At 36.5% G+C, this 15701-nt stretch overlaps 1 protein-coding gene across 3 annotated transcripts; it reads left to right on the forward strand.

Moving 5' to 3' along the window:
• The first annotated feature begins 513 nt into the window (after window positions 1-513).
• On the forward strand, window positions 514-14757 carry CDK1 (cyclin dependent kinase 1). Of its 3 annotated transcripts, none has more exons than XM_055425665.2 (8): window positions 516-809; window positions 3135-3196; window positions 5426-5582; window positions 6348-6471; window positions 8464-8634; window positions 9791-9954; window positions 10066-10207; window positions 12398-14757. In XM_055425665.2, exons 2-8 carry the CDS (start codon window positions 3160-3162, stop codon window positions 12494-12496), a joined length of 894 nt encoding a protein of 297 aa, XP_055281640.1. In that variant the 5' UTR covers window positions 516-809; window positions 3135-3159; the 3' UTR covers window positions 12497-14757. The 3 variants fall into 3 exon arrangements, with proteins under 3 accessions (XP_055281641.1, XP_055281640.1, XP_055281639.1); XM_055425664.2 differs by having other exon boundaries at window positions 517-718; XM_055425666.2 differs by lacking the exon at window positions 5426-5582 and having other exon boundaries at window positions 514-809.
• The last annotated feature ends 944 nt before the right edge of the window (window positions 14758-15701 follow it).

Raw genomic sequence — 15701 nt, forward strand, 5'->3', positions numbered from 1 at the left:
AAATGTGACAAAAATGTATCTCCTATTCATATATATATATATATGTATGAAAAGTTTATTTACCCTGTTGAGGACATCTTTCCTAGTTTTCTATTACCTCTTTCTATTAAAACAAAGTTTATTTATTTTGTTTTTTGGCTGCCTTGAGTCTAAAGTTGAGCATGCAGGATCGTCTCCTTGGGACATGCAGAATCATGCTCCTTTGGCCCAGACTGAGATTCATTAATTTAGAAAAGCATAAATATACACTAGCTTTAAGTATCAGAAATGAAAGTAATGCGATCTGGATTATGTGTAGTACCACTTTTGTGATAACTATTTGAATACCTCAAATTTTTATTGTGTCAATATTGGGAGGGAAAAAACCCAACCCAGAGAGGACAGTAGATTTCTTATGACTAGAAACAATAGGACGACCCTATCTTGGAAAGCGCTTGCGCTCAGACTCAGTTGGCGCCCGCCCTTCTGCTTTTTCTCCAGCCGCCGTTTCCTGCACCTTTCGCGCTCTAGCCACCCGGGAAGCCCTGCGTTAAGGGCAGCTAGGCTCTGATTGGCTCCTTTAAAAGTCTACGGGCTATCTGATTGGTGAATCCAGGACCCTTTAGCGCGGAGAGTTTGAAACTGCTCGCACTTAGCTCCAAAGCTGGCGCTTGGAAGTTAGGGGAGCGCGTCGCCGACTTGGTAGCCGCCGCAGCTTTCGCCGCGGGATAAAAGCCGGGTAGCGTTGGTGGGGTCAGGGTCTTGCCTGTGGGGTGTCGACTCGGAAGGGCCGGCTCGCGGACCTTGGAGGGGGAGTATTAATGAAGCAGGTGATAATTGGGAGGCTGGACTCTGGGCAGTGGGGTTCTGCGTACCGCCAGGCCCGGCCTTAACCGGAGGCCCCGGGCCTGCGCGTGGAGCGACGCCAACCCCGGCTTCAGTGGGAGGCTTGGGGGAGCCCAGCCCGGCCAGGGTTGCTCCGGCAGGGCTGGCATTGCTCTGGCCTCTGAATTGCAATCTGGGGTCGCGGGCGGCTGAGGAGGTTTTCGGGGGTTGATTGAAGGCAGATTTGTGCCTTCGTTCGCCGACGCCAAGCTCTTGTGGAGTGCCAGGCTCGGTCCTGCAGCTCCTAGCCTCGCCTCCGGGAGTGGAAAGCAAGACCCGCAGCTCAGCCAGGTGCTCGCGCCTGCTTTTAATCCCAGATGGTCTCAGGAAACCGACCGGAAGAACTAACTTGTGGGCCTTCTCAGCTTGCCTCTCTGCTCCCATGACCCTAGCCTACCTGGAGCTTTTAAGAACACTTATCCTGGTCATAGACCCCGAGAGAACTTGGATTTTTTGGATTTTATTTTATGCTTGGTGGTTCCATACAGTGGAATTGGCAAAAGCTGGAAATCTAAGAAACGCCGAGAGTTAGAAACGTGTCTTTTAAAATCCTTTCATCAGTTTTAACGTGCAGGTCTTGCTTTCTCTAAAGACCTGAAGGTGTCTGGGTGGATGAAGCCATTGGTATTTTACATCCTGCCACTAGGAATAGAGGAGGCATTCAAAAGGCATTCCGAAGCCACATCCTTTATTTAAAATAGTTTCATCCAGGAAAAGGTGGAAGAGTAATTGAACCCAGCTTTGAGATTGAGTTAGTTTTCAGTTATTTCGTTTAAAATAAGCTCCACAGTTTCATTGTGATTTGGGCATATTACAGCTGGATATTGAAGAAAAGATAGTTAATCCTAATCCATTGCCATTTGTAAAATGGAACATTTTTAAGATGGCCAGTGTAATACAATTTTGTTTATTTAAAAAAGTTTCTCTCTGCTTATGTCTGGAATGATTTTGAAAAAGAATGTGAGAAGTTTAACTTAAGGGTCACTATAACTTAAGGTTCAGTGACCTTTATATATGATTTTATCAGAGATATAAAACGATGGTTTGGGTTTCTGAAGTTAATGTTTCCGTGGCAAACTTACCAGGAAGTCTTGAGTATCTGGTTGTCATTTCGGCTTTTTTTTTTTTTAATCATTATTTTGTATATGGACAAGTATTCAAGTATATGGACATTCTTTGTTTTTGACATTGCATGGGGTATAATTAAAATAGACTTTATGTATGGAATTGCCTATTTTAGAGTGCTTAGTGATACTTCCTACTTTACAAAAGGTATCTTGAAAGTTTTTTATCATGTTTATGTTACGTGACTCCTGACAACGAGAAAGATTAAAACTGTCATTTGAGCAAGTTGAAATGAATATACTTTTGCTGCTTTAAATATTTTCTAATAGTTGAGCAGTGTGACCACATTTAGCTCCCTACTCATGTCTTTAAAAATTGTTTATTAACTTCATAAAAGTATCATGAAGCTACAAATTCAAGTAGCATTCTTTGTTGAACTATTTGGGTATAATTGGCACACATTGATTAGCCTTAAAGTCTTGTGTAAAGAACATCAGGGTTTTGTTTGGAATGGATAGATAAGTCAATGTCTGAATTTGAACGTTAATTTTGAAAGAAGCTCCTAAGTGGCTCTAGTGGTAAAGAACCTGCCTGCCAATGCAGGAAACATAATAGACGGTGGATTCCATCCCTGGGTCAGGAAGATACCTTGGAGGAGGGCATGGCAATCCACTCCAGTATTCTCGCCTGGAGAATCCTATGGCAGAGGAGCCTGGTAGGCTCCATTGGATCACACAGAGTCAGACACTGAAGCAACTTAGTATACCAAAGTTATCCAGGTATAGGATATAGAAATATTTCAGAAGCTAAGAAAGGTGGGAGAGTCTTGAGTAATGTTGTTTAGAATAGCTAATATTATGGAAACTTTTTAAAAAATTTATTTCTGTTTGGCTGCACTGGATGTTCATTGCCACAGGTGACTTTCTCTAGTTGAGGCAAGTGGGTGCTGCTCTTTGCTGCAGTGCACCAGCTAGGTGCACAGGCTTCAGTAGTTGTGACGCTTGGGCTTAGGTGCCCCGTGGCATGTGGAATCTTCCTGGACCAGGGATTGAACCTGTGTTCCCTGCATTGGCAGGTGGATTCCTATCCACTGCACCATGAGGGAAGTCCTATTAAATTCTTTACTTGTCATATCTTATCAATAACTTAAAAGCACCCTTTTAATTAGTGGCATGTAATCAAATAAGCTTTTCTTCTCATTTTAGGATCTACCATACCCACTGATTAACCATGGAAGACTATACCAAAATAGAGAAAATTGGAGAAGGTGAGTGGTTTTAATAATATAAAAGGATTTTTAAAAAATGATTTAATGATTTGACATCTTTGACATATAAATATTCAAATTCAGTTTTTAAAGTATCGAAGAGTACATTAGTGCATTAATACATATGTTCTCTACATAATAGCATAAGCAAAAAAAAAAAATAGTTAACCTTTCAAGAGAATTGAAATTATTCTGACATGTCTCCCTACCAGCATCCCTTCAATAATCTTACGTTCTTATAATACTAAACACTTAAAGCAATATATCTATGTATTTTTAAAAAAACACTATTGCTATTTTGTAGGTGTGTTGAGGAGAGTGTTAGGGCAGTGAAATTATGTGCTTTAGTTTTAAGTATGTCTGCATATACTCTGAAGTTCTAGTCAGGGTCATGTATTTCATTTGGTGGTTAATGTCTTCTTAATGTCTTTTGATTAAAATAGTCCTCTTATCTTTTCCCCCTTGACATTGAGTTTTTGACTACCCAGTTCATTTCTTAAATATATCAACTCTTATTTCCATTATTACCAAGTTGTTCTGTGATTTTCTTCTGAGTTAACAAAAATAATTCATTGAACTCAGGTAATAATTTGAACCCCTTTCTGCCTTTTTAGATCATAGAGAACATAACTAAATGCATGATGTGGAACCTTAGTTGGCATTTGGCAGACACTCTATAACCATTTGTCGATTAACAGTTTTTCTGTTTATTATTCAGTCTCCATAATTTGCCTATATTGAAGATTTTTAAATTTTATAATGCTTAGTTCATTTCAAAGTGCGAGTCAGGAGAGACAGAGCACTTGTGATGTCTAAAACTCAATTCGGTATATACTGAGTGTTCACTGTAAGTTAATCAGTGGCTATTAGGAGTAAATTTTAGGACCAGGTGAATGTTGTACACTTGAGTGAGAGGTAAGAATACTTAAAAAAGTTTGAATTTGCCATTAACTACTTATTTGACTATATTATGCAAATGACTGATCTTCCTGAGTCTGTCTTAACAGTGTGCTGGGTGAGGGTGCTTCTGGCTTACCTACTTTTGTGTTTAATGCAAGTATAATTTACATCTGAAAAATGTACAGATTTTAAGTGTATAGAAGGTCCACCCATGAAGGATGGTGGTGAAGATCAAATAAGATCAGTTCTCCTTTATTTTTTTTGACTTCACAACATGACTTGTGGGATTTTAGTTCCTTGAATCAGGCATTGAACCCAGGCACTTAGCAGTGAACGTGCAGAGTCCTAACCACTGGACCATCAGGGAATTCCCAGATCAACTGGTTACCCAAAGCACAATTACTCCAAATTTAGTCAAAATAATATACAGTGGATTTTATGTTAACTTATGTTTTTAAAATGACATAGACAAATTGACATAGATAGAATTTCTCTATTAAAAAAATAGTTTATATAGCATCAGTTTGTCACTGAGCAAACCATCCTTAATATTCTGATCAAACAAGTAGATCATTTATTTGTTAGTGGTTCTTATCGTTTTTTGAAATACTACTAGTTTTGGAAAAACTCTTAAACTGTAAAGTAGACTTCCCTAGATATAAGTCCCTCCTAATGGCTTTTGAAGTTACACTGATGTCATAGAAAAGATAGTAAAGCTATTTAAGAAAATTTTCATATAATTAAGGGAGTCAAGACCTCCCTTAAATTGTCCAACCCCAGATTAAAAATCACTTACCTGGGGGATTCAGCATATCATGCATGTGAACTTGTTTTTAGCTGACTAGTCCATCTCTCTTATTGCCTTTTCTATTCAGTGCACCCAACCACCCCAGCATCCCTTATATTGAAGTTGTTGCTCATTATCTAAAGCCCATACATCGGAATCCATGTTTTCAACTTCCAAATGGATGTGACGCTTCCTGCATTTATATTATGCCTACCTTGGGTAGGATATTTGACAGGACATACATTCCAATTTGCAAATGGTCCTTTTTCTCTAAAATGTGCTGGAAAATTACTGGCAATTTGAATTTTGTGGGGAACCTGGGATGACTATATGGATTTTCTAAACTGCAGATAGGTTAGGTTGCAATTAGTCTCTTTTCTTTCAGAAGTGATGAGAGTATAATTATGAATGAGATGTTTCCTTTGTGGCCACAGCTGATGTTTCTATCATGTGACACCTTATGGAATTCAGTCATCTTTTAAAAAAATTTTTTTAGTTTGTGGAGGTTGTCACATAGCAGACACTTACTTTGTTTATTTCAGGTACCTATGGAGTTGTGTATAAGGGTAGACACAAAACTACAGGTCAAGTGGTAGCCATGAAGAAAATCAGACTAGAAAGTGAAGAGGAAGGGGTTCCTAGTACTGCAATTCGGGAAATATCTCTATTAAAAGAGCTTCGTCATCCAAATATAGTCAGGTATGGTATAATATCTAAATTTGAATCATTTTCCGCATGCTATTTCACATGTGAATTTCAGTGTGAAAATTTTTACAGTTGCTTAATTTCTGATCGAACCTTTCTGAGGGGAATAGAACCCGACTATTTTTGTTAGGCATAGAAAAACATAGGGTTTAAAGCAGGAATAGAGTTAGGGGGGCTTGGTGATAGAGATTAGTAGTGGGGGCTGGAAAATCAGGATAAACTGGTCAAGGGAGACAAGTCTTTTTTCACAAAGCTCTGTCACTGTTCCAACTCTGAGGGCTCTGGTCTTTAAGGACTCCTTAATCAGCCACCTGCGATAGGCAGCTAGATCGGGTGAAAGTTAGGATTCAATTGCATTTTGGGGGTTTGAGATGGTGAACAACTGGTAAGGTTAGATAATACTTTAAAAAGTTTGTTTCTATAATTTGCCTTAATGGAAGGACAAGCTCTAAGCAACAAGCAGTCAGCCTGGAAATAATCTTCTGGACTACAGGCCATTTACCAAGTTAGCACCTGTAATATCACTTAATTTTCAGTTGCTGCCCTGAGGTTCCTTTTTCAAATTCTAGTTTAATACTACGGTTTCACTACTAGGGAAGGTACCACCTCTTCTTTTCCAAAACAGTATAGCATGTATTTGTTACTGTAGAAATTTCTTACGGTCTGCTTTTTCTAATAGCAACTGTGATGTGTATAGAAGCCATTTTATTTTGTGAGAGATCAAAAAATGTTAAGATTTGTAATTGTTTTATTTTTCAGTCTTCAAGATGTGCTTATGCAGGATTCCAGGTTGTATCTCATCTTTGAATTCCTTTCCATGGATCTCAAGAAATACTTGGATTCTATCCCTCCTGGGCAGTTCATGGATTCTTCACTTGTTAAGGTAAGAATCTTTCCTAAATTTGTTAGTGTTTACCCACTGTGAAAGTGCCTGTGTTCATGAGAATGTACTTGGAAAAAGTGTTAGAAAGTAGAACAAGGAAGAAAAGAATGTTTCACTAAAGAATATTGTGTTTTTTCTCACATAGTCTATAGTTTAGGTTGTTGACAATTACCCATTTTATTACTAGATAGTGCTTCTTGTAAAGTGAAAAGTACTGCCTGAAAAAACATAAAAGTACTAAGTGTGTATTGTTGGAAACTAGGATATTCTGTTCTTTGTCAGTTAGATATGTATAAAATAAAAGAACAAAAGCCTGGGACAGGGTGATGCTAGCAGGCAGTTTCATTTTATTCTGGATTTGAATATATATTTTGGTTAATTTATTGTAGAGATTAAATTTCGTTTAAATTTAAAATAATGATCCTTATACCATCTCTACCAAACCACTTCTCAGAGGTAGCTTTTGTTTTATTAGTAATCTTAGAGATACTTGTATGTCAACTTTGTATGTGTATATACATAAACTTTTTATAAAAATGGGATTTTATATATATTAGTATATATACATCACTTTCCCTTTTACTGTGTAAAATGTTAGTCTACGTAGGTCTGCCCATCTTTCTAATGTCTGATATAATTGCGTAAACCAGTTCCACACTGGTGGACACAGAAGTTGTTTTCCAGCTTGGTGACACATGTCCATATGGTCAGTGCTGCAATGAATATCTTTATATTCCTATGTATCTTTATAGGAGTCTCACCACTGAAATCAGTGGGTTGAAGATGTTTGTTTACACTTAAAACCTTGATAGTGCCAGTTGCCCTCTAAAAAACTAAACCAACATCATGGTGTATATATTTTTTTTATCGTATCACTGTCAAAACTTGTTTTGATTAATCTTTTTGGTAACAATACTATGTGAAAAATACAGGAACATCATTTAGCCTTTCGTTTAACATTTTTCATTTAGCCATTTTATAAATACTGTACATACTTCTCACTGATGTTTCTGTTAGGATACTTTTTTCACTGGTTTCTAAGAGCCTCTTATTGGTAATGTGTTGATAATAGTTCTTTTATTCCTTTTTTTTTTTGTCTTTTATTAATGGTGTGTATATACCATTAGTTATTTTTATAATTTGACATACTTGTACATATCGGTACGTGACTTTTGGAGATTTTTATGTCTTATTTAAGTCTTCCTCATGCAAAGGTCGCGTGTTTTAGAACAGCACATGACGGTGTTTTTCTAGTGGTTTCAGTACATTACCATTCCTCCTTTTGTCTTAAATTCTAGATGGATCAAAGGTTTATTTTGATGTAAGAACTAGGGTTCTTAATTTTTTTTCCAAATGGCTAGCCAGTTGTTCCAACTGGTTGGTTTTATGTATTTTATAATATTAAACTTTATAGTCAATACTGTATTTTATATTTCTGTCGTACCCATGTTGCTTCAAATGTCAGTTACATTGTGTTGGCAACAAGTATCTTACAAAACACTTCTCTGAACTGCTAAACAGCTTTTTACCATAATTATATCTATTTAAATACAGTCATAATATTCTGTGTTTTTTTTTAATTTGTGACCAGTGTTTCCAAAGAGGAAATGAATATATAAAGATAAAAGATAGAAATGAAAAAGACTAAACTTAGGATAGAACTAGAGTCGCTATAAGTATATAAAACAAAAGTTTAAGAACTTTAGAATTAGGGACCAAAATAAGTAAAAGAAAATGAAATGAGTGTATGTACATGTGCCCATAAAGTGACTATCTTTGTCTTTAGTTGTACAAACATAATACTTGCTATAAATGGGCCTCTCACCCCCCAGATATTTCCTTTTAGTCTCAAGTGGCTTGAGAACTTTTTTGGTAAATTGTTTATTTCTCTGCAATATAATTTCTTGTGTCTTTGAAAGAAGCCTGCCAAGATTATTTAGAAAATCATTTCATCATATGGTTAAGTTTCTAATTTATATTTCCTTCTTCCAGAGTTATTTGTACCAAATCCTACAAGGGATTGTGTTTTGTCACTCTAGAAGAGTTCTCCATAGGGACTTAAAACCTCAAAATCTATTGATTGATGATAAAGGAACGATTAAACTGGCAGATTTTGGCCTTGCCAGAGCTTTTGGAATTCCTATTAGAGTATATACTCATGAGGTATGTTTTTTGGTACTTTGGTTATGTGTGATTGAGGGATTGTTTTCTGTATTCTTTAAGACAAGAAAAAAATACTCAGAAAGATTTCCACTCTGTGCCAGTATCAGTTTATTGCCCCTCTAGTCCAAAGTAACCCTTCATTGTCTGCTATGTGAAAATGCATCTGGAACTTTTGAGTGTTTTTCCTTTGCCAGATGCTGGCATGTTACCTTTGACAGTAGAGGGTGCTAGAGAGGCATTGCAGGAAGGAGTCATTTATTCTTACAAGTCAGTCTCCGATTATTACAATCCTCTGTTACAGTTACTAATCCTGTATAGTAAACGTTCCCTGTTCAAATTACATGTGATTTCTGTCTCTTGTTTGGATCCTGTCTTGAAAAAGACTAGTTAAAAGGTTTTGTTGATTAAGTACGACTATTTCAGATGCTTTTAGAAGCTTGTAAATATAACCAAGTTTTGTCCCGATATATTGATGAGTTGGCTTTTTGTTTGCTGTTTCTGGAGGGAAAGGGAATGCTGATCACAGTTAAGGATTATTGGGAACCCTTGTCTTCTGTGGGGTTGCCTACCCTTGTGCTCAAAGACATCCTCTATATCAAAACTTGACAGTGCACCTCTGGTCAGATGCCTTGGCTCCTTTTTCATCATTCCTTTTTATAATTTTTCCCATGGATCTGTAGATATATATTATTTGGTTTCCACTGGTTTAAATAGATGCTGTTGCCCTCCATTGTGATAAATTAGATATGCTAAAATAGTAGATGGGTGCTAGACCACTAATAAGCTGTTGTTTGCCTTGGTTGTGATTTTAGCATATAAGCGATACATGCACTTGTACAGTATAGTGTCAGCCCAAATCCAGTAACATTGTGCTTTTGTTTTTAAGTGAAGGCTGTTTGAAGTCTTGACTCTTTTGATCCTTGCATTTTACTGATTTGAAAAGACTTGGTATGCTTTTATCTTTTCCTCCTTAGTGAATATAACTTACAAATGAAGTATTTATCTAACATTTAGTATTGTGTATAGTTAATTGACTTTTAAACACTATCAGAGATAATTGTGCAGCATTCTAAAGGACAGTCCTAATATAAATGTTTGCATTTAGGTAATTTAATATGCCACATTTATTCCAAGTAAGGTATTGTCTTTGTAATAGGTAGTGACACTCTGGTATAGATCTCCAGAAGTATTGCTGGGGTCAGCTCGCTACTCAACTCCAGTGGACATTTGGAGTATAGGTACCATATTTGCTGAATTAGCAACGAAGAAACCACTTTTTCATGGGGATTCAGAAATTGATCAACTCTTCAGAATTTTCAGGTATTTTTGATTTACGCTTGAGCTGTTAAGAACTTTAAAATTAACATGTAGATAGCAAGAATTATGTTGATGCTTTAACTTGTAAGTTTTTGTTTTGCTCTGGCTTTTTAGAGCTTTGGGCACTCCCAATAATGAAGTGTGGCCAGAAGTGGAATCTTTACAGGATTACAAGAATACATTTCCCAAGTGGAAACCAGGAAGCTTAGCATCCCATGTCAAAAACTTGGATGAAAATGGCTTGGATTTGCTCTCGGTAAGGCGTGCCCTTTGTATTGGTTTTAACACTATGGATAATTAATTCTGAATGTACTTAATTCTGTCTTTACCTAGGAAATAGGAATAAAACCAACATTTGTTGAGCTCGACATGTAACTGTTATGTCTGTTATGTTTATTATATTACTAGCTCCATTTTAGTATATGTGCTACTGAAGCAAGCACATTGCTAGTTCCATTTTAGACGAAAAACACTAGTGGTTTTGAGAGGAGAATTTGGCACTTTTTTGTTGTCCTTGTTGATTTGTTTTTAATCTGATAGATAGCTATAGATACTCTGAAGAAGAGGACAGGGTTAACAATAACCTGTAAATGACTGACTTGGAGTGACCCTCCTTTCCAGCTTTTTTGTCTTGGTATTTACTGGTTTTTAGTTTAGACATAGGTGTCTTCCTTATTTTTTCATATTTTTAGTTACTAAAGCCTTTGCTGCATGAATTTCCATTTCTCACCTTGTGCCTCATTTCCACATCAGATAGGTTAGCAAAGGGATGAATGTAGTTCTTAAAACCTTCCCCTCCATTACGTTGCTGTTCCAACTAAACAGCTGTGTTCTTTAAAAATAAGACAAAAAATAATTTGTTAGGATAAAATTAATTGTCCTAGACCTGCCTCAGGAAATTTATTTTAGAACAGTATTTAAATACTGAGGTGTTGCTGCTGCTGCTGCTGCTGCTAAGTTGCTTCAGTTGTGTCCGACTCTGTGCGACCCCATAGACGGCAGCTGACCAGGCTCCGCCGTCCCTGGGATTCTCCAGGCAAGAACACTGGAGTAGGTTGCCATTTCCTTCTCCAATGTGTGTGTTAGAAGGAACTAAATCTTATGAATCTCAGGTAATGTAATACCAAAAAATAAATTTTGGTAGGTTACTGAACAAAGGAAAAAAATCTATTGCTGTATCATCACTGGTGTGCTCTAATTGATCTTTGGGCCTCTTTCACAGGTTGTACTCATTCCACCAGCTCCAGCTCAGTTTTCCCAAATGCTTACAGTGCAGTCCAGGGTCCTTTACTGCCACTCAGATATTTTGTGCATCAGTATTGATGATGTGATGTAAAAGGCCCTCTGTATTCCTGGCCCAGTCTGGGATTCTTGAACATTTCAAAGAGTGTCACTTTAGTTACCAAATGAAAATCATGCTGTCAATCACGGTTCCTTAATCTAGCCAGTATTGACATCTTGAACTGGATCATTTTTTGCTGCTGGAGGCAGTCCTGTACATCGTTAAGATACTTAACAGCATCCCATTTCTGTGTCCTGTAGATGCCATTAACACATTTTCATCCCAATTGTGACAACCCCAAATGTATCTCCACATTGCCAGATATCCTGTTAGGGGCAGTCTCACCAGGTTGATAATCACTGCTGTAAACCATATGTTAGTTTTGGTTTCAAATTTCATCTTTCTCACTGGTAAGCTCTGTGAACTTGGGCAAGTTCCTTAACCTCTTTGAGCCTCAGTATTCTCATTTGTAAAGTGGGATTAATTCCTACCTTTTATTGTCAGAATTAAGTAACATGAAATGAATAAAGTAGAGTGCTATCTATAGAAAAAGAGCTTAAATGGTAACAAGATAGTAGAAGTATCTCTAGGTTGGCTTATTGATTTAGTTTTAAGACTTCTTTAAGGTACATTTTAACTTTATCCAAACTTTTCTGCTGATGTTTAAATGAATTTTAACACTAAGTTTTCTGACTATAGTTCATTTAGTGACTCATTTTAACTATGTTTATAGCATATTGCACGCTGGTTTTGTTTTTATTAGAAACTTGCTGAAAGCTACATTAGAAACCTCTATAGTTAATTACTACGATTTCAGGAATGTTATAACTCAGAGGGCCTTTTAATTCTCAAATATAATTAACTAGATAATCTTTCTTAAATTAATGCCTTGGTTTTAAAGTTATCCATGAATGCTTGTGTCTTAAACTAATTTATAGCAAAAAGGTTATCAAGATATTTGTGATTTAAAGAATAGGTCATTTTAGAGCTAGAGGGTGAGGTAAAACATTTATGTGGTTTGGTGTTAAACTAATGGGAATGTTCATTTAGTAGTTTTCCTTTAAAATTATTAATGTATGGCTTATTGGTAGAAAAGTAAGACTTTGGGGGGATTTTTTTTTTTCTTGAATAAATAACCTTTTTAAAAATCTTTTCCTCACACAGAAAATGTTAATCTATGATCCTGCCAAACGAATTTCTGGCAAAATGGCACTGAATCATCCATACTTTAATGATTTGGACAGTCAAATTAAGAAGATGTAGCTTTCTGACAGTTTCCCTGTGTTGTGTCAAGAACAGATAATTGTATTTTTACTGTTCATCTCTGTTTTTGTCTTGTGTATTTTTCTTTTCTTTGTTGTAAAACTTAATCTGTACTTCATCTTCTGATTTCAGAAGTAACTTAAAAATGTAAATACTGTTCTATATGAATTTAAATATAATTCTGTATATGTTTGTAGATCCCACTGTAACAGCTGTTTGTTACTATAATAAAACTATAAATCTAGTATTGATGTCAGGAATCAGGAAATTTTTGAGTTAGCTTTAACCATCTAAAATGCTACCCCAGTCTTCTTTTCTTGTTGGAAATACTAAAATTTAGGAAAGTGTGCTAAGTTCAGAGTTCATAATGCTTTGAAGTATTTTTATACTGTTTAAATTTTCTTGTCAGTTTCTTGCCATGTGGTAACTATACAACCTGCCTAAAGATGAATATTTTTCTACTGGTATTTCAATTTGTGACCTAAATGTTTAGGCATTCAGAATGAGAGATATCCAGATTTGAGAGACGATGCTTAATTTATAGAGGTTTTTAGTAACTTGTAAAACTAACATTAGTGTATGCCAAAGCTTGCTAAGTTTTACAGTCAGAGATCAAGGGCTGTCCACAGCAGGAAAGAACAGTTTAGAAAATTTATGAGCTATCCTATTTTTAGGTAGGTTATGAAAGTTATTTGTCTGAGTGAATTCTTGTGCTTTGGTCAGAGGTAATAACCATACAAAGGAGTTGCTTATCTTGGCTTTCAAGTCTGACTAAAACTCTTTGCAAATTTTGACATAGTTTAGTTTATTAGCAGCCTTCTTAGGAGGTTCTAATGTATAATTATTTAGCCAAGATCACTAGCTTTTGTAATTGTTTAATAATGCTGCTCATTGTGATTTTTACCTGTAAGTAACCTAATTTAGATTGTTATAGCCAAAAGAAGTGTCTCTAAAAATAATTTTTATCATTTTTAGTGTACGTCTATCCATTGGCTGCCCATATGTTCTGTTTTTCATGCTAGTTACCCATGACTGGAATGAGTCTTTTTGTGTGGCTGATCCAGTTGATTAAGTATGTAATGGGTGATGTACCTAATCTTGTTGTCTTCTAATTTTTTGACTTGAGGAGAAAGTATAGGTCGCTTTCTTTGGCAACAGGGCATAAGGTGAGAGGTTTGGTGGCCTTCTTCTAGGTCTTTTGGTGGAAGCCAGCTTGCAGTAAGGGAATGCAACTGGAGGTGGACGTTGTTTGAGGTCATACTGTTGAGAGATTTCATAGTGGGAATTTGGTAAGTGAAAGGTCACACAAAAGAGTTAATTGAGATGGTGAAATGGAGTATTGAAATGGGTCTACTTTTCAATTGTGCATTACAGACCTTTAGCGGTGTAGAATCAGCATTGATAACTGATACCCCTACCCCTCTGCCCCCACAAAACTATGTGTGTTTTATATAATTATTTATTGGTCCTTCTGTTTCAATAATACGTAGATGCACCGGTGTCTCCAATGTTTGGGGCCTTGGGGATTTGGTAGCAGCAGCCTGCATGCTCATTGCTATTGTTCCATGCAGTCTAATTGATTGAGAAATCAGTAATTCATCAGTTTAGAACCTACTTGGTGGACCAGGGAAATGAGATGGAAGAACCCTGCCATCAGTTGCTGTAATGAGACATACTATTTTTTTCTGCTCCAGCTCTCTGTGTAGTCCTAAGTGTTTATGTCAGCTTCAGTGACTAGTTGAAAAGCCACTGAATTGGGTCCTCATCTCATGCGTATTTTAAAATTGGCTTGTGTTGTGGCACTTCTGATTGACTTTAAAGGGGATCTTGTCTCTGGGTCAGTAGCTCTTAAATCTGTTCTGTGCTAGAAACACCTGAGACTAACTCTCTTCCTACCCTGAACAGGACTTTTAAGTCCCCCAAGATGATTCTGATGCAGCCAGTTATCGCCAGTTGGTGGTGACTTTAACAACTTTGGCCCAACATCTAGTTTTAGTTGTCTGAAAACTTTGTTATCTTGCATTATCTCTAACTTGTTCTATTTCTATTTTAGGCTGTACGAAGTTCTTTGGTGAGGGGAGAGGTTTGTGTTTTTTATATCACCAATAAGAGACTGCCATATACTGTGACTAATGCTGTATTTTATTGTCTGTAGGCTTTAGAGAAGGATTTGTTGTTGTTGTTAAACAAAATATAAAGGCAGTAATGATGCAAAGAAGTTAATACATAGTGTATAATAAAATCATTAATTTATATGTGGACATGGCCTGTGTGAATTAAATGTTTGACAAAAAATGATAGTGTTTTAGAATGAATAAAAGGTCTTTTGGGGACTTGGATTAACAAAATAATTTTTAATTAGTAAAAAAGGAAACTTGAAAGTTCTTGGTGGAATATTCTTCTACATTAGTGCTTCTAGCAAACTGTACTTAATAACAGGTCAAGTTCAGCCCCATCCCTATTTAAATAGTTGCCATATTCCTAGGATCATTTTGCATTTTGTGGACAGTATAGAGACACTTAGATACGTTTGTGGGCTGTAGAGTTAAAAGAGTAGTGGGCATTGTTTGAATAGGTCTGGGGCAAGATGGATAGAGTGTTGAATGACTAAAGAGAAAGCAAAGGATGGAGGGATAAAGTGTGAAAGTCCCTGAAGAGGGAGAAACTTCTGACTTAAAAATCATATCTAGCAAACGGCTCAGGTGGGACAGTAATGGTACTGACAAGGATTGCAACTTTTGACCTTGGAAGAAAGGAGTGATGTTAATTAAATATAATTGTAAGCAAGAGTAGACCTTTTCAGTCCCATACTAAATATTTGGATATTTATTTAGTAGTTTGAATATTGAGTTTCTAAGATGCCTTAAAATCTTTAGAAGAAATGTGTTGAGAGTCACAGACTTGTTTGTTGAGAAGGGAAAAAGGTATCACAATACCTGCGTTCCTTAGAATACTGAAAAGTCTGGTTTTCAAACTTGAATTAGGATCTGGAGAACTTGTTAAGAGATTTCTTGTGCATCCCCAGATTCAGTAGGTCCTGCATAGCCATGAATACACTTTCTTAGCAAGTTCCAGGTGGTGATACGATGGTCCAAGGACCACTTTGAGAATCACTGCATGGGTAGTTCTCAGAAATCTGGAGAACTGAACAGAAACCTAATCATCCTGTTACTAGAGGAAGCATGGTGCAGAAGGAAAAACTGAC

Source organism: Moschus berezovskii, chromosome 12 (assembly GCF_049115385.1).
Source record: "Moschus berezovskii isolate FMDL1 chromosome 12, NW_MosBer_1.0, whole genome shotgun sequence".
In the NCBI taxonomy this organism is placed as follows: Eukaryota; Metazoa; Chordata; class Mammalia; order Artiodactyla; family Moschidae; genus Moschus; species Moschus berezovskii.

What these genes read in the sequence shown, in the direction of transcription:
- CDK1 (XM_055425665.2), top strand. Translation starts at nt 3,160, where the DNA reads ATGGAAGACTATACCAAAATAGAGAAAATTGGAGAAG. An exon ending in CGTCATCCAAATATAGTCAG is followed by an intron (nt 5,583 to 6,347) that starts GTATGGTATAAT and finishes TTTATTTTTCAG; the next exon opens with TCTTCAAGATGTGCTTATGC. An exon ending in ATGGCTTGGATTTGCTCTCG is followed by an intron (nt 10,208 to 12,397) that starts GTAAGGCGTGCC and finishes TTCCTCACACAG; the next exon opens with AAAATGTTAATCTATGATCC.